We start from the raw sequence: 25315 nt of genomic DNA on the forward strand, positions 1-25315 counted from the left end.
AGAAAGTGGTGATCATATGCAGAAGCATAATGTTCCAAGTAGGCAGAAGGTGCAGCTCTCAACTGTCCGAATTTTCAAAGAATATAAAGACTTTTTAGTCATATTTTGGTTATGTTTATTATCACTTTCTTCAAAGCGTTGTACACTAAACAGATATTACTGCATTTCAAGTATTATGGAGGATTCATTGCCATCATCAGTAGTTATGTTCATAGGTGTGTACTAGGCTAATGACCCTGGAGCCTTTACAAGCCTAGCCTATAGAAGTGCCCTGGCATCGTGCTGCCTGACGTTAGTTCCCAGTGCCTCTATCAAGTACAGCCACTGGAGTAATCCACGGGGTGAACTTTCTATTTCCCATCCACTCATCAAGATTTCTCTTGAAGAGGGCCAGTAAAGTGCTCTGCCTGACATGTATGGGAAGTCTATTCCAGAGCATTGGCAGTCTCTGGGTTATGAACCTGTCCCTTCAGCATGTTCTGTTGACTGTGGTAATGAGGTTGAAGTCTCTGGAGCATGTGGTGCGGTGGGATTGGGATTTCTTTAGATGTAGCACTTCTAACAGAGCATGGTCAGACATGGCTTTGTAAGTCAAACAGAGATCGCCTCTTAGTATACGATATGAGACTGAGAATAGCTGGAGTTTTTTGAGTCTGTCCGTGTACGACATGTGCTTAAGGCCTAGGATCCTCTTTGTGAGGTACTTCTGTGGCCTTTCTAGCTGTATGTATTATACTCAATGACTGGCCTAATGAGGGAAGAGTAGAGAGAGAGATGATGACCTCTCTTTCTTCCTGGATGCAAAACCCTTGGTAATGAGATGTGCCACATAGAAGGACTTTCTGACCACAGTAGTAATGTGGTGGTCGAAGGAGAGGTTGCTCTCAACCTGTGTCCCCAGATCTCTTATAACACGTTCAGTGGACACCCATCAATGTGGTAATTAGTAGGAATTGAGTTTTTCCCAAAGGGGATGACAACGCATTTTTTGGCATTAAGCTTAAGGCTATGGTTTCAACACCAGTCAATGGTCTCAGTGAGACCTTTCTGTAGGATGTCTACATCACTTGGGGAGTTAATAATGGCTCCCAGCTTGTAGTCATCTGCAAATGTGGTCAGCCAGAGTCCCTCTGTGTTGGCCTGGACCTCTGAGAAGTAGGTGTCAAACAGGAGAGGACCCAGGACCAATCCCTGTGGGAACTCCACTCATGACTGGTCAGCAGTCTGACTTGGAGTCGCTACTTTCACACTGTGGGTTCTATCTGTGGGCCAATTTGCAACCCATCTAGTGATATATAGGGGTTGATGCCTAGTTTGTTGAGTTTAACTCCCGAGTGGGGAATAGTATCAAAGACCTTGGCCAGATCAAGGTAGGCTGTATGAACTGCCTTCCCCTCATCCACAGCTCTGGTGACAGACTCAAAGAAGTCAACCAGGTTGAGCAGGCATGATCTACCTTTCACAAAACCAAATTGCGTGGGATCTAGAGTTTGAAGATTCCCTATATCCTTGTTAATTAGGTCCATGATGATGCGCTCCATAGCCTCACATTTCAGACTCATCAGGCTAATGGGGTTATAATTCCCAGGGTCTGTAGTCACTCCCCCTTTATGGAGAGGGATGACTGAGGCAGTGCGCTAATCGGTAGGGACAAAGCCTGAGGTGAGGCTGTGATTGAACAGGACACAAAGATGTGGTGCCAGTTCACTTTGTAGTTCATCAAGGGATATTGTCGGGTCCCATGGAAGCTATATTCTTAGCCTTGGACATTGCAGCTTTAATCTGTGCTGCAGTAATAATGGGTGCCTGGCATTCCTCTGGTATTGTGATTGGTCCTTTTGGGGGGGGGGGGGTAAAGTTGGCACTGAATCTGTCGGCCGGTATGTTGGCAATATCTGTTGGCTCAGTATAAGAGGTACCATTGTGCAGTAACTCTGAGCAAACCTGGGTATTGCCGTGGAGATTTCTGATACAACTATAGAAGGCTTTGTGGTTGTTTTTAGTGTCTGCCACAATTCTGCCTTCATAGCTGGATTTAGAGGTTTTGATGAGAGATCTCAACTTTTTGTTGAGGCTAACAAAGACGTTTTTCCAGTCTAGGGACTTCACCTTTTTCTGCAACAGTTTCTTCCTTCTGTTGTAGAGTTTATTAATGGCAGGGGATCACCAGATTGGCTTCCTTTTTTGGAGGAGAGTGTCTTGGTTCTGTTGGGTATGGCTAGTTCCATGCATTTATGTATGTGTTCGTACAGTTCATTCGTGTATGATTCGGCAGTCATGCATCTATTTTCCATTGACATGGGTGTCATGAAGTTAACCATCTCTGTTTTTAGGAGCACAAAGTCAGCTTTAGAGAAGTTTTTCATGGTGGTTACCTTTGTGTGTGTGTGTGTGTGTGTGTGTGTGTGTGTGTGTGTGTGTGTGTGTGTGTGTGTGTGTGTGTGTGTGTGTGTGTGTGAGGGGGGGTGAGATGTGGATTTCCGTGGTGATTAGTTTGTGGTTGGATCTAACCAGGGAGGAATTGACTATTGGTGTAGAGCAACAGTTGCCCATGTTAGTAATAACCAGGTCAAGGATGTTGCTTCCTCTAGTGGGGGTAAGAATGAGCTGGTCCAGGGCACTGGAACTGATGAATTCCAGGAAGCGTTGGGCCAGTGTATTCCTGCAAGATTAGTTTTCCCAGTTGATGGAGGGTTAGTTGAAGTCACCTAGTATTAGAGTGTTGGGTTGGACCCTAATGGTTCCGAGAGTGCTTAGGAACCTGGAGTGAGTCTTGGGACATGGTTGGGGACCTATAGCAGGCTACGACCTGAATCGCCGTCTTACTCTATGTTAGTTGCACCTGAAGTATCTCAGATGCATTATGCTGGGCTACTAGTCTGGAGGTGTGCATATCCTTTATGAATATGGAGACACCACCACCTTTGGAGCTTCGGTCCATGTTCTGGGCCCGAAAGGTGTGGAATGACTTATAACATGGCAGTGCAGGGGTGCTTTCTGCTGCTTTAAACCAGGTCTCCTTTACAGCACAAATGTCGATGTTCTCCATTCTGAGGAGTGCTTCGAGCAAGTGCATCTTGAGATTTACACTTCTAGCACTGAGCAGCATAACACCCAGATTGCATTTATTAATAGCTGTTATGGTGGTAATTTGGTTTTTGGAACATCACCTAAAAAAGGCACTATAGGGGGTGGCAAGAGCCTTAGCCAGTATCCAGAAATCCAGGGGTGACAGATGCAGGCCATCTCTGGCAAAGCGTCAATCATGTCATCACAAATAGACAGATACTGGATCTCCTTAGAATGACTCCAGAAACTTAGCCAATTGTTGAAGTCAATCATTTTCTGCTTATACTGTGGTATCATTCTGGGCAATGGTAGGATGCTGCTCAGGGCTAGGGTTATACCTGCCTGGGCCACATAATCCAAGACCTCCTCCATGTCTCTTTTCATGTAGTCCTGGGAGGTGCATCTCAGGTCATTCACACCCACACGGACAGTGACAGAGTCATACTTGTACTTGTGAAGTGACCTGAGTGCGTGTGTTATGTTTCGTATTCTGTCACCTGATAGACAGCTGACTGTTACCTTCTCCTTATTCAACCCACTGAGTGGGACATCAGTGTGACTCACTATTGAGTCACCTATGATTAGTGTATTGGGCAAGCTGTTTTGCCTTGGGGCTTAGTTTGAGGGGCACACTGTGTAGGTGAGCTGTGTGTCTTGTGGTTTGTACTGTCGTTTGATGGTGAAGTGAGTTTCTGCCTTGGCGGTCTCTGCTGTTTAAGTAGATTTCTGTTGAGAGCCTCCACAAAGGTGTGTGTGGTTTGTGTTTTCATGTGAGAGCTGTGATGGTTGGTGTTCTGGAAGGCATGTGGTGTGGTGCAGGTGTTGACCTTCTCCTCTTGACCAGCTATTCCGGTCTTGGCTTGAGAGTGCATGGCTTCCAATTTGGATATATAAGTGCATCTCTCACAAGTCTGAGTGTTCGGAGGTAAGAGGAGAGGGTTGTCTGTGTACATGAGGCAGTTGCTACACTGCCTCAGAATGCCCAAGTTCACCAGGTTAATAGGAGCACAGGGAACTGACCTTTAGACATGCCAGGAGGGATGGTCAATATTACTAAGTACTGGAGCTGCTTCCTTATATATTCATTTTACAGGAAAAATGTCTCTCAACATGTCGGACTATGTACAGCGCACTGCCAAACACTTGAGGGTAAACTAATACGTAGACCCTGAAAATTTAAGTATGAAGTATTTAGGCAGATATTCTGAAGTTAGAAAGAAATTAAGCAGTACTTATTGAAAAATAAAGAATTAGCTTGTCAAGAATGATGAAAAGAGGGGAGTTGCATGAATGGCTACTGCCAGGCTACTACTAATGTTGTTCTCAGCACAGCTTCACTCTATTGGGATACAATGCTCTTTTGCTTCTTCTCTCACCAGAAGAAAAATGTTAGCACCAATCCGAAGACAAGAAGCAGGCTACGACCTGTTTGGTGATCCACAGTCTTGTCCCAGATGATGCAAGGGTCTGCAGGCTTCTAGCCTTTTTCTGGTAGATGCCTCGAATAGCAACCAGACCAATCAGGTATGTTAAGCACAGCCACTCACTCTCCAACCAGAAAGAGCCAGGAATCAATGCACTCTGCTCAGACTCTCACCAGGATCAGAATACAAGCACAGATTCCAAGCTGTCACCTATGAAGCAATTATTAAGCTTTCTGGTGATCAGCAGTCTCCAGGAAATAACGTAATTGCACTCCTCTCACCAGGAGAAAACAGAAGCACTAATCCCAAGAGGACTACTGAGAGGCAGAATGTGGGCTCTTCAATAACTGGTGGTCTTGCAATAGATGCTTAAAGGTAAGATGAAAAAAATGGTTTATACTAAACACTGCAGTCTGCACTAGAGGAGTTAGATGTGGAAGTAGGTAACTTAAGTTTTACCTGTCTAAAAAAATTAAGTTTTAGTGGAGAGTCATTATTTTTAAAACAGCAAGACAGATTGAAAGGGGTTAGTCACTTTTGTATTCTGGTACTATGGAATACAGTAGGATGGACAATAATTTTAAATAGTTGAAGGGGAGTGATTTCACAAAATGATAGCCAGTAAAAGCAGAGAAGAAATGAGATATATGCTTAACTTAACATAAGGGGCAAGCAACTAGAAAGACAGTGGTGTTTAAGAACACAACAGTAACCGGGTGGGAAAAAAACTTCTGTCTGACTCACAAAAGACAGAGCTGTGGTCTATTTTCCAAGTTTTTTTTTTGTTTGTTTTTTTTTTTAAATCTTTTTATTAATTTTATATGTTCCAGAGGAAAAAAAAACCATACAAAAACATCAATTACAAATTGAACATACAAACGTACTATATACTAAAACAAACTATATACAAATCCCATCTACATCCTAATGTAGTGATAGTTATAAAATAATGATAATATCATGTCAAAATGTGATCCATTAATGTTTTCCAAAACTCCTTTTCAATGGCTGCTGCTTCATGGCATACCAAAGATATTTGTGTGTGTATAATTGTTTTCTGGCTACTTGCCTAAAACCTTCCCATGAGAGTGCTAACCTGTTTTTCCAATTTAATGTAATGTAGTATTTAAACAACATAAATAAGGCAATAAGAACGTGTAATTGCTTAGTACTAAATCCTGGAGGGGGAATATGTAAGAGAGTAAATTTCCATGATAGAGTTGTTTTCTCGTATCCCATCTTTTCTAACTTAACCCTTAATGCACACCAAAGCTTGTATACGCATTTACAACTCCAAAATATATGAATAATATCTGCTACCTGGGAAGGGCAAAATAGGCAGTTTGTTGGTATTTCATGGTAGAACTTACTTATCACTTGAGGTGTAAAATAGGCGTTGTTTATTATCATAAGTTGAGTATATCTTAATTTTTGCAGGGGAATCAATTTGGAGAATTTTTGAATAGCTTGGTCAATATTGTTGGATATAATCGTAGAGTCCTGCTGTATCCAGAAACTAGAATGGATACATTATTTGTTACATTTAATAGAGATGATAGCTTTATATGCATTTGAGATCATTTTTTTTTTTATGATGAAACAAATTCCATAAGGTTCTACAAGTAGATATATCTGAGTCCGAGATATTTAGACCATCCCAGAACTTATGACATACCTCTTACTATAATTGTGTAGTTGGGCTGGAGATTCAATTTGCTCCTTATGTTAGCAATTGAAACCTGTTTGAATGGTAGAAAATCTACTATAGATTATGCAGTTAAAAGCAGAATACAAGTAAAACACAATGTAAAGAAAACAAATCACAGTATACAAAATAGAAAAAAGCAATAAAGTAATACAAAATACGATAAAAAAAGCAAGCTAACCTTTCCCCTCACAGCAAACTTTGCATTTTCTCCCTGCGTTTGCGTGGGTTTCCTCCCATATTCTAAAGACATGCTTCTGGAGAGTTTCTCCCCGGGCCTCCGCTGAAAACAGGATCTGTGGAACCTAGTCGGACTTTCCCGGTCAACAAATGTTAAATAAATAAAAATAAATAAAATAAAAACTGTAGCAGAGTCTAGGTGAGTCTTTCCAGTTCTTCTTTCGGCTTTTCCCGGTTAGGGGTCGTCACAGCGGAACTCCGGTCCACTAATGATTGGCAGTAGATTTTTTTATAGGTGCCGAGGTGCCAGCACGATGCCCAACCTTCTGCGAAGGCACACCCATTCTACGCATGTCTTTCGAACGCCACTCTACCACGGGGAGGACATGCAGACTCCACACAGAAGGTGCTCCAGCCAAGAATTGAACAGGAGAATCTCTTGCTGTGAGGCAACAATGCTACCGCTACACCACTGCGGCTTCCGGGTGAGCCTTTCCAGTAAAGGTCTGAAATGTTTTATTTTACCCCTTAAATAGAAGGTTTAGTTCCTAGCTCCACCCCCTCAGTTCACAGATGTTCAACCTTAAATGACCTGTTCTAACTTATGTGTGACTCCTTAAATGACCTGTTCTAATTTCTATTAGACTCGTAAGAGACAGAACTGTGGTCTCTTCAAATTTTAATATGCAGTTAAAAGCAGAATACAAGTAAAGCACAGTGTAAAGAAAACAAATCACAGTATACAAAATAGTAGTGTCATATGTTTTGTACCCGGTAAACTATCTTCTCAGCTGTTGTCCTATATTTTTTGCATTACATTCATTACCAAATGTGACACAAGATATACTTAGTGACATTTTCTTTTATGCACTTTTCTACTGTACTGACACTGGCTGTGTTATTTCTATACAGTGTGCTCTTAGATATATTGGCTTCCATGTTTCTCTTACTGTCTTTGCTTGCTTTCTTCTTAAAGTGAACTAAAATGTTACATAACTGAAGTTTTCTTTCTTGCTTTTGGCTAGTCTGGTGTAGTTGCCTTAAATAAAACGTGACATTTTTTACTTAGAAAGTCGCAAACTAGAATGGGATAGCAATCCTTGTTTACAGCCACAAGTCCCTACCTTAGTCATGACATACAATAGGCAGTAGCAGCTTCATTTTGTTGCCCACCCCCCCCGCATGTATAACTTCGTCATCCTGCTCTACCCTACTATGACTATTCTATAATGATGTATTTGCATTATTTAGCAAATGTAAATACAGACTTTTTTTCTGGTTTACTTATTGATACACCAGCTATAAGGGTGTGATGCATATATCTCAGCTGTCCACAGTTTTGCAGCATGAGTATGTAAAGAATTGTTTCTCTTTTGTTGGGGGGGGGGGCACGCCAGCAGAGTCAAGTTAGGGCATTTTCTAAATTTATGACAGCCGAGCCTGAAAGGTGCGCCATCACTGGACTAGGTGGTACATTGGGAAGTTTATAGAGAGGTGGAGGTGGAAGGGAAAAGGGAATTACATAAAGTACAGTTGTGTACACTTACCACAAATGTAGATGTTTGAGTGTATTCACTGTTGCAGTCATTACATTTAGGTTATCTGCTTGCAGGTAGCCCTCAGTCAGCCTGATTAACAAAGTCTTGGGTCCTGCGTTGGTTGCTGTCCCTTCTTCCATGACATCAGGTCGTCAGGGGTATAAAATATGCAGCCGATGCCATTACATCAGTTTTTCTTGCCCCAGATGTCAGGTGCCCCCCTAATGGGAAGCAATTAAATATAAAAGTACAAAGATATACCTCCAACAAAAAAGCAAATACACCAAAAATGCTTTTAAGCATAGTAAAGGAAAGTAGAGGTATAGCCAAAAGAAGTTAGGGGGCTGGAGGGAGGGTAACCAGGACTGCAACAGTGAATACACTCGAACATCTACATTTATGGTAAGTGTACACAACGGTACTATGTTCTTCGTGTTTCACTGTTGCAGTCATCACATTTGGGTGGATTCCCAAAGCTATGGTTGGGAGGAGGAATTTAGATAGCATTAGGGCCAGCTACAAGGCCCTGCAAGACTGCAGTGGCAAAGCCAGCTCTGGATTTAGAGAAAATTGGCAAATGATAATGCTTGGTGAAAGTATGTACAGAACTCCAGGTAGCAGCTTCTAGGATGTCCCTGGTAGGGACGCCTCTGAGAAAGGCTGTAGAGGTAGATGCAACCCTGGTGGAGTGAGGTCAGATCCCCTGGGGGATAGGTTTTCCATGGTGCTTATAGCAGAAATGAATGCAATGGCTTATCCATTTAGAAATGGTTTGCTTTGAAATAGCCCTCCCCTCTGCCCCTGCAGCAAATGCCACTAGCAGTTGTTCAGATTTCCTTTGAGGTTTAGTTCTGTCCAAGTAGAATCTAAGTTGTCTGTGCACATCTAAGGAATGCAGTATCTGTTCCCCTTTATTCTGTGGATTGGGAAAGAGGGTTGGCAAATGAATGTACTGATCAAGAGCCATACTGGATACCACCTTGGGCATGAAGGATGGATTGATTCTGAGGGACACCCTGTCCGCATGAAAGATGATGAAAGGCTTTACTGCCATAAGGGCCTGTAATTCAGATACCCTTCTAGCTGAAGTGATTGCTAAAAGGAAAGCTGTTTTCCAAGAAAGAAAATTTAAGTCTGCAGTAGCAGCTGGTTCGAAAGGAGGTAGAGTGAGTTTCTCCAAGACAAAGTTACGGTCCCAGGCTGGGGTTGGAGCTCTCCTGGGTGGTCTCATATTTTTGGACCCTCTGAGGAACTGCTTGAGCAGTGGATGATAGAAGAGGGCAGGTTCTGTGTTATAATGAGCTGAAATGGCTGTGGCATGGATTTTAATGGAGGAAAAAGACAGGCCCTTTTGAAGCATCTCAGTTAAGTATTGTAAAATCTGAGGTAAATTGGGCGCTGCTGTGCTCATCCCTTGAGAATGGTTTCAGGTACAGAATATTTTCCATTTTTCAGCATAAGATTTTCTAGTACTAGGCCTCCTTGCCTCTAAAATGATATCCATCACAGGTTTGCTGAGGGATGGGAAAGGAGAGATTAAGTAATTAGCCAGGCTGCAAGGTTCAATGTTAGAAGCTGTGGGCGCAGAATCTGGTTCTCCTATTGAGACATCAGGGAAGGAATCTGAGGCAGATACCATGGAGATAACCATGACACACTGCGCAGAAGGGGGTACCAGTGTTGGCGCGGACAGTCTGGAGCAATCAAAACCATCCTTGGTTTGTCCCGTTTGATTTTTAGTAGTACTTTGGAGAGCAGAGGCAGAGGGGGGAAGGCATAGACTGATGGGTTTTTCCAGCTGAAGGACAGAGCATCCACTTTTCAGGCTTGTTTGTGGGGAGTCCTTGTGCAAAATTTGTCCAATTGGTAGTTCTGGGGAGAGGCAAACAGGTCTATACCTGGGCACCCCCATTTGCTTGTCAACATGTTGAATGTCCTTGGTTCCAGTTTCCACTCGTGTGGGTCCATGAAGTTTCTGCTTAGTCCGTCTGCCAGTGTATTTAATTTTCCTGGCAGGAACTGAGCTTGTAGGTGCACTTGGTAGCTCAAGGCTATGTTCCACAATGCCATGGCTAGTCTGCAGAGGGGGTAAGAATGTGTACCCCCCCTGCTTGTTTCTGTACCACATAAAAATGGCGTTGTCCATCTTTACCATTAGTTGTCCTTGAAGAATGTGGTCCTTGAAGGTTGTCAGAGCATTCTGTACAGCTAACATTTCTTTTTTATTGATATGCAGGTGCATTTCACTTGGGTTCCATTTGTCCTGAATGCACTTCCCTGCCAGGTGAGCCCCCCATGCATAGTCTGATGCGTCTGTTAGGGTTTGGGTGGCAGGGGGTGGTGTAAAAGGTAGTCCCTTGTTTTGGTGGCAGGCCTCTGCCCACCAAAGGAACTCTAGGCATAGGCAAGGTATGATAGGAATCATTATTTCTAGGTCCCGAGAATGTTGACACCATACACTTTTTAAATACCACTGTAGTTTCCACATATGCAGTCTTGCATATGGAATTAGAAGAATGCAGGAGGCCATGAACCCCAAGGCCTGCAGTATTTGTCTTGCAGATAGCAGGGTTTTTGTGGCCATTTGTTTGAAGTAGGTTGTCAAATGAATTTGTTTCTCTGGCGTGAGGCAAGCCATCTGGGAAGTTGTATTTAAGCTTACTCCCAGGAATATAATTTGTTGAGAGGGTGCCAGTTGTGATTTATTTTTGTTTATGGTGTACCTCAGACAAGTTAGAACCCTTTGTACAAAGGCCAGATGATTCAAATGTATGTCCTGGCTTTCTGCCTGAATTAGACAATCGTCCAGGCATGGGTATATTTGAATATTTCTTTACCTGCAAAATGCAATAACTGGAGCTAGGCACTTTGTGAATACCCTGGGTGGAGTAGATAAGCCAAAGGGCAGTGCAGAGAACTGATAGTGCATGTAGCCTGCTTTGAAGCGTAGGTATCTTCTGCAAGATTCCCTGATTGGGATGTGCAGGTATGCTTCTTTTAAATCTAGTGTTGCCAACCAGGCATCTTTGCCTAGCACAGGAAGTAATTGGTGAAGAGTCAGCATCTTGAATTTTGGAATCTCCAAAAAGGTGTTTAGAGTAGACAGGTCCAGGATAGGATGCCATGAATTGTCTTTTTTGGGTACCAGGAAAAGTCTCGAAACCTTGTCCCTTTTCCTCTTCTGGTACCTGTTGAAGAACCCCCATGCTTAAGAGAAAGTACTTGTTTTTGGGCCTCTGCCCACTGATTTAGGGGTAGGCCAAGCCACCCGCTTGGTATTGACAACATGTGGAAGTGAAAACTGTATCCCTGGGACACTATATTTAAAACCCATTTGTCCTGGGTAATGAGTTCCCAATTCTTTGCATGAAGAGCAATCTTTCCCCCCAAAGGGGCAGTCAGCTGATAAATGCTTGGAAATTTTAAAAGGAAGTCATTGAGACAGTTTATCATAGAGGGGAGTCTTATTATTCCCAGATTTGGAAGTGGAGGCCCCCTACTGCTTAGTTCTGTGGGACTGAAACCTGTTTTTTTTGCTGTTTCTGGGTTTGGCTTGAGAAGACCTGGAAGGGGCTGGAAAGGACCAGTTCTTAGTGGGCCAGTGCCTACTACATCTAGGAAGATGAACTTGTAAACAATCTAACAATTTGCATAGATTTAGCTTTATCTTCCATCTTTTTAAGAACCTCCTCAGCCTTCTGGCCAAACAGGCGGTCCTGATTTAAACGAGCATCCAACAATTTAGCTTTAACATGATCAGGCAAAGATTGCTCCTTAAGCCAAGCATGCCTTCTGAGCACAGACCCAGTAACAGCAGCCCTGCAAGAGACCTCTAATGAATCAAAACCACATTGCAAAGTAGGTTTTCCAACTTTTTCAGCAGAATGCATTAAATCCTGTAATTCTTTATTTTCCACATAGTCAGGAATCAACATAACTTTCTGTTTAAGCAGTCCAATAACATGTTACCAATACTTTAACATATGAAACTGGCAGTTTAAAGCCCTAGTGGCCAAGGCTGCAAAAGTGTACACCTTCTTAACCCATCTATCCAGCGCCCTGGAGTCTCTATCAGAAGGGGTAGGATTTTTAGCAGTAGAAGCCTTAATGCCTTTGGGCCCCTGTGAAATAGCCCCTGGATCTGCAATAGGATTTTAAAAAGGAACTTGTGGGACTCAGGGACCCTGTAGTATCTGTCAGGTTTTCTGGGAGCAGGAGGCAGGGAATCAGGGGCCAAGCTAGATTCCGAAAAAGCATCAACAATGTCTAGTACAGGAGGAATAGCTAAAGGCCTATGCTGAGGTAGGAGAAGGAAATCCCTAAGCCTCTTTTTTGAATCAGAAAAATCCTGGCTTTCCCAGTGGAAATACTCCCTTAGAGTATGTAAAGTTTCCCCAAAAGAAAAATCCTCAGGAGGGGAAGCAGAGGGAATGGAGTTCTCTGCACCAGAATCTTCATAAGTATATAAGGGCAAATCCATATCAGAAAAAATCTGAAAAAACAAAATCCTGATCAGAAGATTCATAATCAACTTCAGTCCTAGGCCTCTTAGAAGGGGGGGGGGGGTTGTCTACCCCTGATTAGAGTTATTAGATCTTCAGCCATCCTTATCATTTGTTTTTTTAGGCATAGAAGCCTGAGCATGTGGCCTGGGCATTGGTTTTTTAGGCATGGCTCGATATTTAGGCCCAAGTAAAGAAGGAGGCGTTGGTTTAATATGCAAGTCCGTAGGCCTGAATACACCCTCAGAAGACGGTGCCTGCACAGTGGCTCCGGACCCATCCAAGGTAGAGACATCCACGGGTTCCATAGTTGAAGCATCTCGCGGCATACCGGACTCCGAATGGGTCTCAGTAGAGGTCTGCGAATCAAAAGGAGCGGGTATCAGGGGCTGCAAAAGCACCTCACTGAGTAAGGTGAACTGGCGACTGGCTTAGGAGAAGTGTCGTCGGCAGTTTTGCACCTTGGTGGCCTGTCTCTGTCTTTATCTTTGCATTTTTTCGGAATCCCTGTAGTCGGATGGCTAACCGACGACATTTCTGGATAATTAAACAGAGAACCGAAATATTTAGAGGTGAAAATATACCAACGATGGATAGTGCGCTGATTAAATAAAGCACAAAACTGACAGCAAGGTACGTCGTGGTCAGGGCCTAGGCAAGGAATACAGTACGAATGAAAATCTTTATGAGGTATTTGCTTTCAACAAGTAATGCAATTATTAACTTTTACTGACATCGGTAAGGAGCAAGAAAAAGTTTCCCCAACGGGGTACTTAGCTTTAGTTGAAGACTTCAGTTCTGAAACTTGAAAACGAAAATTTCAGGAGTCGGCCAACCAGCACTTGCGAACGGCTTCTGCTTTGGGCACCGCACGGCAAGAAAGACTGATGTAATGGCGTCGGCTGCATGTTTTATATCCCCGACGACCTGACAACATGGAAGAAGGGACAGCAACAAACGCAGGACCCAGGACTTTGTTAATCAGGCTGACTGAGGGCTACCTGCAAGCAGATTACCCAAATGTAATGACTGCAACAGTGAAACACGAAGAACATCCTCTGGATATAATCTTCCGCACCAAAGTATCTTTTGTGATTTCTAGCCAGGCACTCTGGTGCAGAGATAAACACCCCACACTGCCACCACAGCGGGACAATCTGGTGTCCTTTCAGGAGCACTGATGGGGTCCATCAGAAAAAGAGAATCTCTATACCTTTGATTCTGCGGGCCTCCTCTGTTGCATGGGCGGTGCCTTCCATTTGAGTTCCTCCCTCTGCCCCTGGGGAAGCCATCTTCCCTTGGATCTTGGAAAGGACACTGGGACCTCCTGACCCACATTTTTCAACCACTCACTGATTCATTCATATGGTTCTTTGAAGGGAAGAAAAATGTACACCAACTGCAGAGAGGGTCTTTCCATCCTTCTCACACCTGGAGTGTGTGCCCTTCACTTTTGAGAAAGAGAACCCCATCAAAAGGAGCACTGACAAACAAGGAATTGAAGGGCTCCACAAAATCACACAAACGCATCCAGGTGTGCCTCTTTATGGATATGCCTTAGCCCAGCACCCTTAAAGTACCTTCAACTGCATGTGAGATATGCCTCATGGACAACTTGGAAATCAATAACAGGGTAGCCAACTGCAATGCCACAAATGCCAGAGCCTCAGCAGTGATGGATCCTGAAAGAGAATTTGATTGTTCTTTTATCAAAACTTTTTGAAGTCTTGTAAAATGAGCCAAGTAGTTCAGTGATCTAACAGCAAATGTCACTGAAGCATACGCACACTTCCCAAATCTGTCCAGTGCCCTAGACTCCCTGTTAGGGGGATGGACAGGGGAACTCTGTTCAGCAAGTTCCTTCTTAGTGGCCATCACCACAATCATGGTATCTACAGGCACTCCCTTGCTCCAAAACACCTTGCCTACAAGGAGTGCCAGAATCCAATCCAGTCTCTTGGGGATTGGCTCAACTCTGTCAGGCATCTTCCACTCCTACTGAGAGACCAAATCAATAAGCTCATTGGAGGGCTTAGTCACCCAGGAAGTAGATGGACCAGATTCAAAAGCCACCAGGAATATGGACTCCTTTGAGGAAGGGTCTTGGGCTGACTAACCCACCCCTTTGCTTTAGGATTTCAAGGAGGTTTCCAAAGGAGATGTCTTAAGGTGATGATTTTGGAAAACCTTTTCCTTTGTCAAAATCATTGAGAAAGGGAGTAATCCTTTTAATATTAATTTATTCTTCCTATCAACCAAGGCCCTAGGGTTAAATCCCTGACAAATCTTGCATTCAGCATTTGGGGTCTGAGGGCCTAAAACAATACACGCATACAGCATGAGAGTCTGAAAGTGGAATTTTATGTCTGCATTCCATACATTTTTTAAACTCCAAGGGGACTCTCTCAGACATTTCCAATGTTAATGGCAAAAACAAAAGTACGTTTTTTTTTTTTTTGAAGAAAGGAAATACCGGCGATGGTAAGAAAATTACCCTAAAAAGAGGATAAAGGATAGAACTACCAGCAATGGTAAAAAAAAAAAGTACACACTCAAGTGTAGAAAGGCAGGTACAAGAATAAATAATACAATATTAAAGAACTGTATAAAAAATTCATTTATCTGAATTCAAAAAAGGCTATTTAGCTCAAGAGCTAAAGGCGACCATGTCTTCTAGCTGAAGCAGCAAACTAGATCTGGGGAGTTTTAGGGTTGGTTCATTACAGGAAAAGGAGGAGCTCGAGGACCTTTTGGTTGTTATAAGCTTAAGTAATGGCCAAGTCGGATCCAAGGATCCAAACTCAATTGTTGAGAAATGAATGAAAATTGACATCAGATCAAATGTTTGGTTGTCATAAACTCAAGCATGACCTTCAAGCAAAACCTAAGCTGGTATCGTACATGTGAAGAGTCCTCTCTATGACTGGTACCTGCCCCAGCAAAAAACCCTGAAATAATTCATTAAAGAAAATGTGGGTTCGTCCTAAGGGACACTTGATCCTTTTGTAATATCAAATACAGTTAGAGCCTGCAGCTAAAGTATCCTGCAAGTAGACGTGAAATATGCAAGACAAAGCATTTTCTAAGAAACATATTTCAGCAATGACAACACAGTCTATTCAAAAGGTATACAGGCTAACCTGCCAATCATGAAGTTCAGGTCCTACGGAGGAAAGAATTCTATAAGGGAGGAAAAAAATAGAGCATTGCTTAAGGAACTGTTTGTTCAACTAGGTCTAGCTCACAATCCTGCCCATCACAAAGTCATAAGGGTCAGAAACAGGGACACATGAATCTTGGCTATGAAATAACTGAAGCCCTAACCATACATGTGTGTCTATCTTAAGTCAAAGATCACTTGCAAACTGATAGAACGCAGTGATACACAGTCCCACTTTGACCAGACAAAGAATACAATCCCAAAGACGTGTAAGCCTACAGAGTGGAAAGCTTCTTAACATCATCAGTCATTCTGAAAACACCTGACAGGAGGTCCGCATCAGGAACCATACCACATGGTAGAGTCAGGTGTCACTTATGTATTGTAATGACATCCACAGCATGAAACAGAAGCAATTCTTACACTGCTATGGATTGAAGTAACAAGAATTTGTTTTGGACTTCCTTCTCTAAACACTGTGATGAGGTATTGGAAGAGCATCAGGAACCTCCCCATGTCATTAACAAGAGAAATACCACCACTACCTTCTCTGCTCTGCTACAGTGAGCAAAATGGGGAAGACCATATTCTGTCAGTGGCAAATACAGCAATCTCCCGAGTGCTCCAGTTCCAAAAAAACTGGACTAGATATGGCCTCCAAATCTACAGTTTAAGGGCAAACTTAAAGGAGAAGCCTATAGTGCTGACCAGCATATTCAATTCCCTTGGGGTGTGAACTTTGAGAGAATGACATTCCTGATATCTTGTCTCCAAAGCCTTTAGGCAAAGAAGGCCATCTGAAGCACTGCATGATATATGTGTAGAGCTCAGGCAGAGGGGCTACAATTCTCAAAATGTAAGCCAGCCAATGTAACCCCCCACCTCACCAGTGATGCACTAACCATTATAATTAGCAAAGGATATGACTGCAGGAATGGGAAGCCCGAAAGGAGGTTGCTGAAATCAGTCCTCCAATTTTGGACCAAGGACATCAGCTATGGACACTGACATCCTTCACCTTATTACAACACCAACCCAGAAAAAAAAAAAAAAAAACCTCAGCAAAGGTACAAGTGTGGACCCTGCTCAAAGTCTTCACACAAGGTTCCGATCCTTGACTTCATGAGTCTTTACCAAGAGTTCTGCAGAACAATTAACTATATGCTTATGAAAGCAATCCTTTGAGAATGAGTCAGGGATGCCTCTTCCTAGTTCATGGTCACTATGGTTAACTATTTTTTTCTCCATTTGGATGCTCTCTCTCATTTTTTAAATTTTCTCAACCTGAAGAGATGCTGTTTGTTATTTCATGTTTCCTATAGTTGGACAATTACAGTAGGTAGCATATTGGACATCAAGGCAGTAGTTTATTTTTCTCTTATTACAGCAGCTTACATTGTAGTGTTTTTTTATGGACATGCAATGGAATATTAAACCATTTAAAGAACAAAAGAAGCAGTGTATCTTTTTGTCATTCATTAACGCATGTACTGTTCACCTGAGAATATTTTTACTGCTAATTTAATCTGTTTTACTTATTTATTTTTGTTATATTACTCCATACTATACTGTTCATAGGTAGGTGGTAGCGTTGTTGCCTCACAGCAAGAGGTTCTCCCGTTCGATTCTCGGCTGGAGTGCGGGGAGTGCCTTCTGTGTGGAGTCTGCATGTCCTCCCCGCGGTCGAGTGGCATTCCGAAAGACATGCGTGAATGGACGTGCCTTCATTGAAGGTTGGGCATCGAGCTGGCAACTCGGCACCGTAAAAAACTACTGCCAATAATTAGTGGACTGGAGTTCTGCTGTGGCGACCCCTAACCGGGAAAAGACGAAAGACAAACAACTGTTCATAGGTAGGTACTAGGCTATCGGCCCAAGGGCCTAAGTAAGCCTAGCCAACGATTTTCCCTGGCTTACACCACCCAAGAAAGTTATTTTCATGTGCCCCTGTCGAACAGAGCCACCAAAGTGATCCCCGGGGTGTATTTCCTATTTCCCATCCACTTATCAAGATTTTTCTTGAAGAGTGCTAATGAGGAACTTTGCTAGACATATACGTTCATAGGTAGGTACTAGCCTATCGGTTTTGTAATTTACTGTTCAGGACTTACAAAATTAAGTACTGAAATAAATAAGAACATTAACATGAACTGGAACTTGGCCATCCCTACAGATTAATTAGCAGTGCTACTAAAGAGGCTAGGATTCAGAAAGAATTACTGAAAGTTGGACTCCTTAACAAAAGCAGCTTCCCACATGTGGTAAGCCTATCCAATTCTTAGATTACACTACCTCCAGTTTCCTACTAGCAGATACCTCAGTGCAGGGGTGGAGGGGTCACTGCTGGTTTAGGCATACATTAATTAGCCAAGTGGTCTTCACAGCAAATACCTGCAACTCCTGATTTACACTGCATGTGATTCAGAGAATCACATGGTTGCATAGTTTTCCACTGTTGGAGAAAAAAGTGAACACTGTCAAAAGACTGCTTTCATCCATTCACTTCTATAGATGCAGGCGAGTTCAGTGAAAATGTGAGTGTGTGTGTGTGTGTGTGTGTGTGTGTGTGTGTGTGTGTGTGTGTGTGTGTGTGTGTGTTTTTCTCTGTAGGGACATGAAGTGGGATGAGTGCATATATGGTTGAATATGAGAGCATTTCCATGACTGCAGTCGACTTGGCAGGGTGTGTCACTTGCTTGCTGTTAAGTGTGTGTGTGTGTAAGGGGTGCCTTTTCCAACATGATGCATGGGCCACCAGGGAAACAATTTCGGCCATTAGGTATGGCAGCAATAGTGTTAAAACCAGGGCAATTCAGAGATACGCTAATGAGACTATAATGATGTCATGGTCATTGCAGTCATAGCTCACATTTTCTTACCATCGCATAAATTGGCCTTCCTGTTTTAGGCAATTTATGAGAGCAGCGAGGACCATTTTGAATCCCATGGTGAGTACCTAGAGACAGCTATCAAGAACTACTCACTCAGACAACAAAACACATGTAGGCCCTTCTAAAGGACGTCAAACCACTACAGTCACCACACCTTGGCAATTATTCAGACCAATGAAGAAAGCTCAAACGGCAACACATTTTGTACCAAAAGTGATGCACCTGCACAGCAAAACTGGGAACCATCTGTGTGGACTTCAAACAGTGATGTATCAAAAACCATCCAGCATATCCACCAATACCATCAAGACAACCATAGGCAGGAGAGACATAAGACTCTGTTTCGACATCCAGAAACAAACATACCAGCATGCTGTGTGAACTTGTTGAAATTCAGCACAAGATGGAAACTGATACTTCAAGTACTACAAAGAGTCAGGAGTAAAATCCCAAAAATGCTTTGAGTGAAGGATAGCCTTTACTGAGCTTTTTGAGATAAATATCTAAGACTGCCTAAACAGGTCCTCTGAGTTTACTCAAGACTATTTAATTTTTCAGTGGGGGGGGGGTCTAGGGAAAGAAATGCAGTTAGGATTTGCCATGTCCTGGAACTCTTCTAGAAACCACTGGTGTTTTATGATGACTCTTCAAGTTGAGGCAAGCTCTGGCAGCTCTCCCACATGAATAACCCTAGACCAGAATGAGAACTATTGCAAAGCTGCTGGTGGCATAGTCTTTTTTGCAAAACTGGATGACACCACCGGAGAATGAACACATGACTCTTACGAGACTTCCTTGAATAAGAAAGGGGCTTTTTCTTTGTTTGTGGTTGGTTAGATCTGGAAGAGGAAGACAGGAAAAAGCGATCATAAAGGCCCTTCACCATGGTAAAGGCCTTACTTCTCCTTAAGAAGTAGTTCAGAAGCTCTTGAGACGTCTCCTAGGACAGTACTTCCTCCTTCAACTGGACACCTAGGTTTTCCTGTCTGTGTTTTAAGAGAAGGAAAAACATTCATCATGTCATCCTCTATGGGCTTATAACCTGGCATACAGCCACCGCATCAGTACAATTAAAATTACAGTTGGTTACATTTCCACTTCATTCCATACTCATAAATTTTGCTTCCTGCAGCCTCTTTACCCTTTTTTGCAATCACCAGTCACTACTTGTTTCTAAGAACCAGATATGCAGCATTCTATGCCAGTACAAGTCAGGATCAGGATCAGAAGTGTATTACTGTCTAAAATGATCTGGCAGGCACAGGATCTGGGAGTGCTTAAGTAGTCAGCTCATGATATCATGTTATGCTCCAGCACAGAACACAGATGTGCCTTACAGATGGGATATTTGAGAAAAATTAGTTTAACTCTTCCTTAGGACCCATCAAAAAGTGTTCTTTAGGTTACATTTCCAAAATTCTAATTCAGTGCTGCATTTTAATTTTTAAATTGTATTGTTATGTGGATTGGTTACTGTCTTTCACCAACACTCCATAAAAAGAGACTGCAACATTTATGGGTGGGTTTCAGAACAGTATTTTTCTTTTAAAGTCTACCCCAAAAATACTGCAAGTTTAAAATAATGGATGAGCATCAGTCCATACTTGAAATGTTTGATGTTATGCACTACAGACTATTTCACACGATATAGTCACACACATTTAGATATAAAAGTGATGATGAAGCTTTAGCACATGCAAGGACAATATTGGTACTAGATGAAAATAAATATCATACATGTACTGATTATAGCTTTTATCCTTCTGGCACTATGGATTCCTTCCGTAGTTCAGTACAGTTCTTGAAATCTTTAGCGCTTAAAGGATACAGGAGCTTCCTGTTAGTGGATGTCAACTTTACATGCTGTGCTGGGAAGGCACAAATACACCTAGGAAGCAACAAGCTCAAATAAACTAATCAAGCAAACCTAAAAGATAAATAAACATGCAAGAACATAATATAATATGCTTCAATGGGTAGAAAGGCACAGTGGGAAAGCAAGACAGTAAACACCACATATTGCTGGCAGTTCCACAGCTAGTACAATTGTGCAAAACCTTACCACAACAGTAGATGTCCTTCACTTCACCGCTGCAGTATTCTTCACAGTATGGAACTCCTAGCAAAGAATGTCCAATGTCCAGCCAATATACTAAAGCCTTTAGATCTTGTATGAGCCGTATATCACATGTATGCTCCCCATACAAGGCATAGGGCATAGGGCATAAAAGTGACATACGGACGCAGTTACCCAGAACTGAAGTGCCCCAGTAGAGAAATAATCTCCATAGGGCAAACGATGTTATGCACACCCAGGAGGAGAAAATGTAGATAGAAAAAGGAGACCCTCATCCAGTGGGGGGGGGGACTAAACAAAACTCAAAAGAAAAAATGATGCTGAAGGAAGGGAGGGCGAGATTACTGCAACAGTGAAGAGGACAACTACTGTTATGTAAGATTTTATGCACCTATACTAGGTCCTTCTATATTATGGCTGCAGTATTTTTCACAGTATGGAGAGTGCAAAGGTTCAAAAACAAGGACTGAGACGTGGAAGGCTGGGAAGGGCCTTCAACAAACCCATGCAAAATGGTTCTCACAAAACCTACTTTGGCCCTAGAAACCATATCCAGTTTATAATGCTTAGTAAAGGTATGCATTGAAGACCAAGTAGCAACTTCGAGAATGGAATTGGTGTCCAACCCCTTGAAGAAAGCACCAGAAGAGGCAACAACCCTAGTGGAGTGAGCTCTAACAGAAGCAGACACTTACCATGAAAGGAATAACAGAAGGAAATGGCCTTAGAAATGATAATACAACTAATGAAGTTACTTCTCGTAGCACATTATTAGGGGTGATAGTGGATGATAAGCTGACATTCGACCTGCATATACAAAATTGCAGAAGAAAAAAATAATCAAAAACTAGGGATGCTTTACAGAGCCAAAAACTTTCTCACGGACACAACTAAAACTACACTTATCACTACTTATCTACTCCCCGCACTTCTTTATGGTACTCCCATCCTTACTAACCTCCAGGCTTCACAAAAATCAAAACTTGAAAAATGGTATAACAAAGTTACTAAATTTCCAGCAAATACCCCTTTCAGAACCCACCACTATATAGCACTAAAAAGCCTAAATTGGTTAGAACTGCCTCATCAACTAACATATACACAGCTTCTTACCACCCATATAATTATCCAGCATCCATCTGCCTGTCCAGCACAAAAAAAACAAACATTCTATACAATTATGTTCTTAGTTGGTCACTGAGGTTCAGTAACCAAAAACTCCTGCCTACAAACCTATCAAATCTACTGGGCAATGTCTGTACTCATACAAGGTTGCCAAGTCCTGGAACTCCTTACCTGTATCCATCATGTTTATATATTCCCTCCCATCTTTCAAAACCACTCTGAAAGACTTCCTAGCTAAAACTAGGCTAAACTACATCCCTAAATGTGAACAAGCACATTTGTATTCCTTATACCACCTTACTCTCCCTTCATTTACTTCCTTACTTCTATCAAATTCTCTTCCCTGACTTTCTCTAAATATATCATAATTCTGGTTTTCCCTCACTTCATATTGCAATTCCTGTTTGTATTAGACTAACTTACCTTTAATTTCTCTACAAACTGTCCTAAATTTCTATACATATTAAATGATTTTCATATAACGTTTACTGATTCTTAACCAATGTTATCATCATCATCAGCCTCCCTTTTTCCCATTTGGGTCGGGGAATCGTGTTAACTGTCACCATCTCTCTCGATTCAGTGCCACACTCCTGCCTTCTTCAACACTCATGCCTGAATGTCACAGATCTTTCACACAATCCATCCCACCTCTTTTCTGGATGTCCTCGCTTCCTCTTACCTTCTTCCTGTCTGTCCCAAATCTTCCTCACCAGACTGTCTTCTGCTTTTCTACACGTGCCTAAACCACCGTAATCTGTTCTCTTTGATCTTTTCTGCAATTGGAGCTACTTTGGCTTCTGCCCTTATGTCTGCATTTCTTCTTCTGTCCCATAGTGTGCATCCTTATCCCCTTTCTCAGGCACTTAATTTCCATCACCTCTAGCTTCTTTAAGTGTGCTGCCTTTACTGCCCAGGTTTCTGTACCATACAGTAGTACTGGTCGCACCACTGTCTTGTACACCTTACATTTCAGCTTCTTGTAGTCCATCACCAGTATGAACAGCAGTGGGCTCAGAGCTGAACCCTGATGTACATCCACACCCACTGGGAACCCCTCTGTGAGGCTGAATACTGTCCGCACTTGAGTCATTAGGTCCTTGTACATAGCCTGCACTAATTCTACCAATGTTTGTGGGACTTCAAACTACCATATTATCTGTAATTTGTTTTAATTATTTAAACAGCAAATGTTTTTGTTTTACTTTTGAAGATTATTATAAAATTTTCAGAACAATAATTTTACAATTTGGAGCTTTTCTCCCTGGGCCTCCACTGAAAATGGGCTTTAACCCAGTTGGACTTTCCCGGTAATCAAATGTCAATTAATCAAATCAATCCAGAAGGACATGGTTTGCTTAGAAACAGCCAAACCCAATGTCCTGGGATAACAGGAAACAAAAAGCTGGCCAGACTTATGAGTGGCCTTACTTTTATCCAAATATCTGAGCTGTCTGCGCAAATCCAAGGTATGCAGGACCATCTCACTAGCAGACCAAGGAGAAAGAAGAAAGGAATGGTGTGTTGTATTGTAATCTCATAAGACCCTTGATTGAAGAACTGTGATTGACATCAGGGAGTGTTATAACTGTATGGGTTCATACCAACTTCTGTTGGTAATGCAGCAGAGTATCTTACAAGTGTCCGTCATCTAAACTGCTGGCCATAATCTCTCTGGACATTGTCTACAGTGTGAAGACATGTTATATGCAAGCAAACAGTTCACAGAATTTATGTATATGATCCACTCTAACCAAATATAGTTTGCCTGAATATAACAGTTATTGCTCAAGCCAATGCCTCATCAGACTCTGATCCCAATGGATACTCTGACCTCGGGTCATTAGCATTACAGCTACTTTAGCCACTCCCCTAGCTACATCACTAATGCCTCTTGCTGCTATACACAGCATAGCACAGAAACATTACTCATGAGTAATTAACCTAAATAAAGCTTACTTTCGAATATTAAAGCAATCTAGTGAGCCTGCCTTGATTTCCATCCATATTACCAATATTTGGATGATCATGCATTTGCACCAAAAGTATTACTTAGCCAAACTCTGTGATCCTCATTACCATAATATTTTTAGGCGACATAACTTCCCAACCTATAACGACGTCTCCCATAGCTTCAGTTCCTTTCAGTATCGTCTCTGCTTCTCTTCTTCTCTCCTTTCCTTCTCTTCTTTACAAAGGTTATCTCACTTCTGACCCTTCGAGCCTACAGACAGATTCCTACTCTCTTCAATTATTTTCTGTACTTTTCTACCCCCCATTTACTCCTCGCTGTTCAGATGTTTATATACTAGTTCACTATCATCTATTTTTTCACAATCTATACCATCTCTTGCATACAATCCTTCTGTCGTAGCAGTCACATCTTCTCCTTTCCTTTCCTGCTTTTCGGTACCTCTACTCCCGCATGGTATTTTCTCCAGTTCTTAAGCATCCTAAAAGCCATATGATTAATACTAGCACATGCCATCTGTACCATTGCCTATACAGATCTCTTCCATTTTATAGAATTCTTAAACCTTTCTTCTAAGGTGTACATCTATCTTCAAAAATAGTGATTTTTGCAAAGACTTAATTTTCTTCTACAAGTTGTGTAATATATTTAGACATACATATCCTTCTTAACTACTTATTCTGCTTAGCAATCCAGTGTTATGATTATATTTAGGCTACTGACTATTTACATTTATGCATTTATATACTGATGCTTTTCTCCCAGGCCTCTGATGATCATGGGCTATGCCCACTCATACTACTGCAGTCAACACAATGCAAACATAAATAAATAAGTAAATATGTACACACATACAGTGACATATTAAGTATTTAATCAAATCAATTTTTAATGTAAATGTCCTTTAGCTCAACCTTTATCCCCATCAAAACTCTAAATCCCTAAACACTACACTGGTGTAAGGAAAAGTACCTTTCACAGACATCACCTTCCTTGTAAAAAGGTGGTAGAGTCTGTGTTTGGGCTCTGGCAAGGCGCACATTGCCTTTGGTCTGACCTGCCTTGTATGTCCTATGATTCAGTAAAGAGACCATTCCTCTCACTACTTAGCTAATACCAGTCTCCTCTCAGAAATGTCTGATCATGTCAAGGAGTCAGGGTTTGAGTTAGTTAGTGATTTACTTAACTTTTGTTTATTTACTTAATTTGTTGACTGGCATACAGCACTGATCCCTGTGGACCAATTTTATTCTCAGTTCCTGAATTAGAAATGAATATAACATTGACTTCAATTTGTTACTCTGAAAACTGATATAAAACTAAGCAAATTAGAATAATGTATAATAGGTAAATAACAGTAAGAAAATACACTGAACTCGTGATTATGTGTCTCTCTTAGGTAGCATATCTACAATCACATATTTTCATTCGTAATCACACTTTTATTTACAATGTGGATGAGATAACATCTACAGAGGGCAGTAATAGCTTTGTTTAGTTATGATATGGGATAGTGGGGGTATAAAAGTTAAAAAAAAAAAAAGAGGAAAGATATAAAGGAAACTAGGACTATATTAATGATGGATGACAGGCATTTAGGGGATGAAAAAAAAAAAGTTCCAGAAGGGATGATCATAGTACAAGACTGAATGAGAGTGACCAAATTTGTGAT

General features: G+C 41.8%; 1 protein-coding gene across 2 annotated transcripts in view; it reads right to left on the reverse strand.

Annotated features, from left to right (window-relative positions):
* RWDD4 (RWD domain containing 4) overlaps window positions 1–25315 on the reverse strand; it is a 441468-nt gene that overhangs the window by 210217 nt on the left and 205936 nt on the right. The window contains exon 5 of one of the 2 annotated variants that reach the window (XM_044062554.1): window positions 24016–24018. The exons of the other annotated variant lie outside the window; for it this stretch is intronic. Coding sequence (XP_043918489.1) covers window positions 24016–24018 — 3 coding nt within the window. The remainder of the gene's footprint in view (window positions 1–24015; window positions 24019–25315) is intronic. 2 annotated transcript variants of the gene reach the window in all.

This window comes from Protopterus annectens, chromosome 2.part1 (assembly GCF_019279795.1).
Source record: "Protopterus annectens isolate FY-2018-M chromosome 2.part1, PAN1.0, whole genome shotgun sequence".
Taxonomy (NCBI): domain Eukaryota; kingdom Metazoa; phylum Chordata; order Ceratodontiformes; family Protopteridae; genus Protopterus; species Protopterus annectens.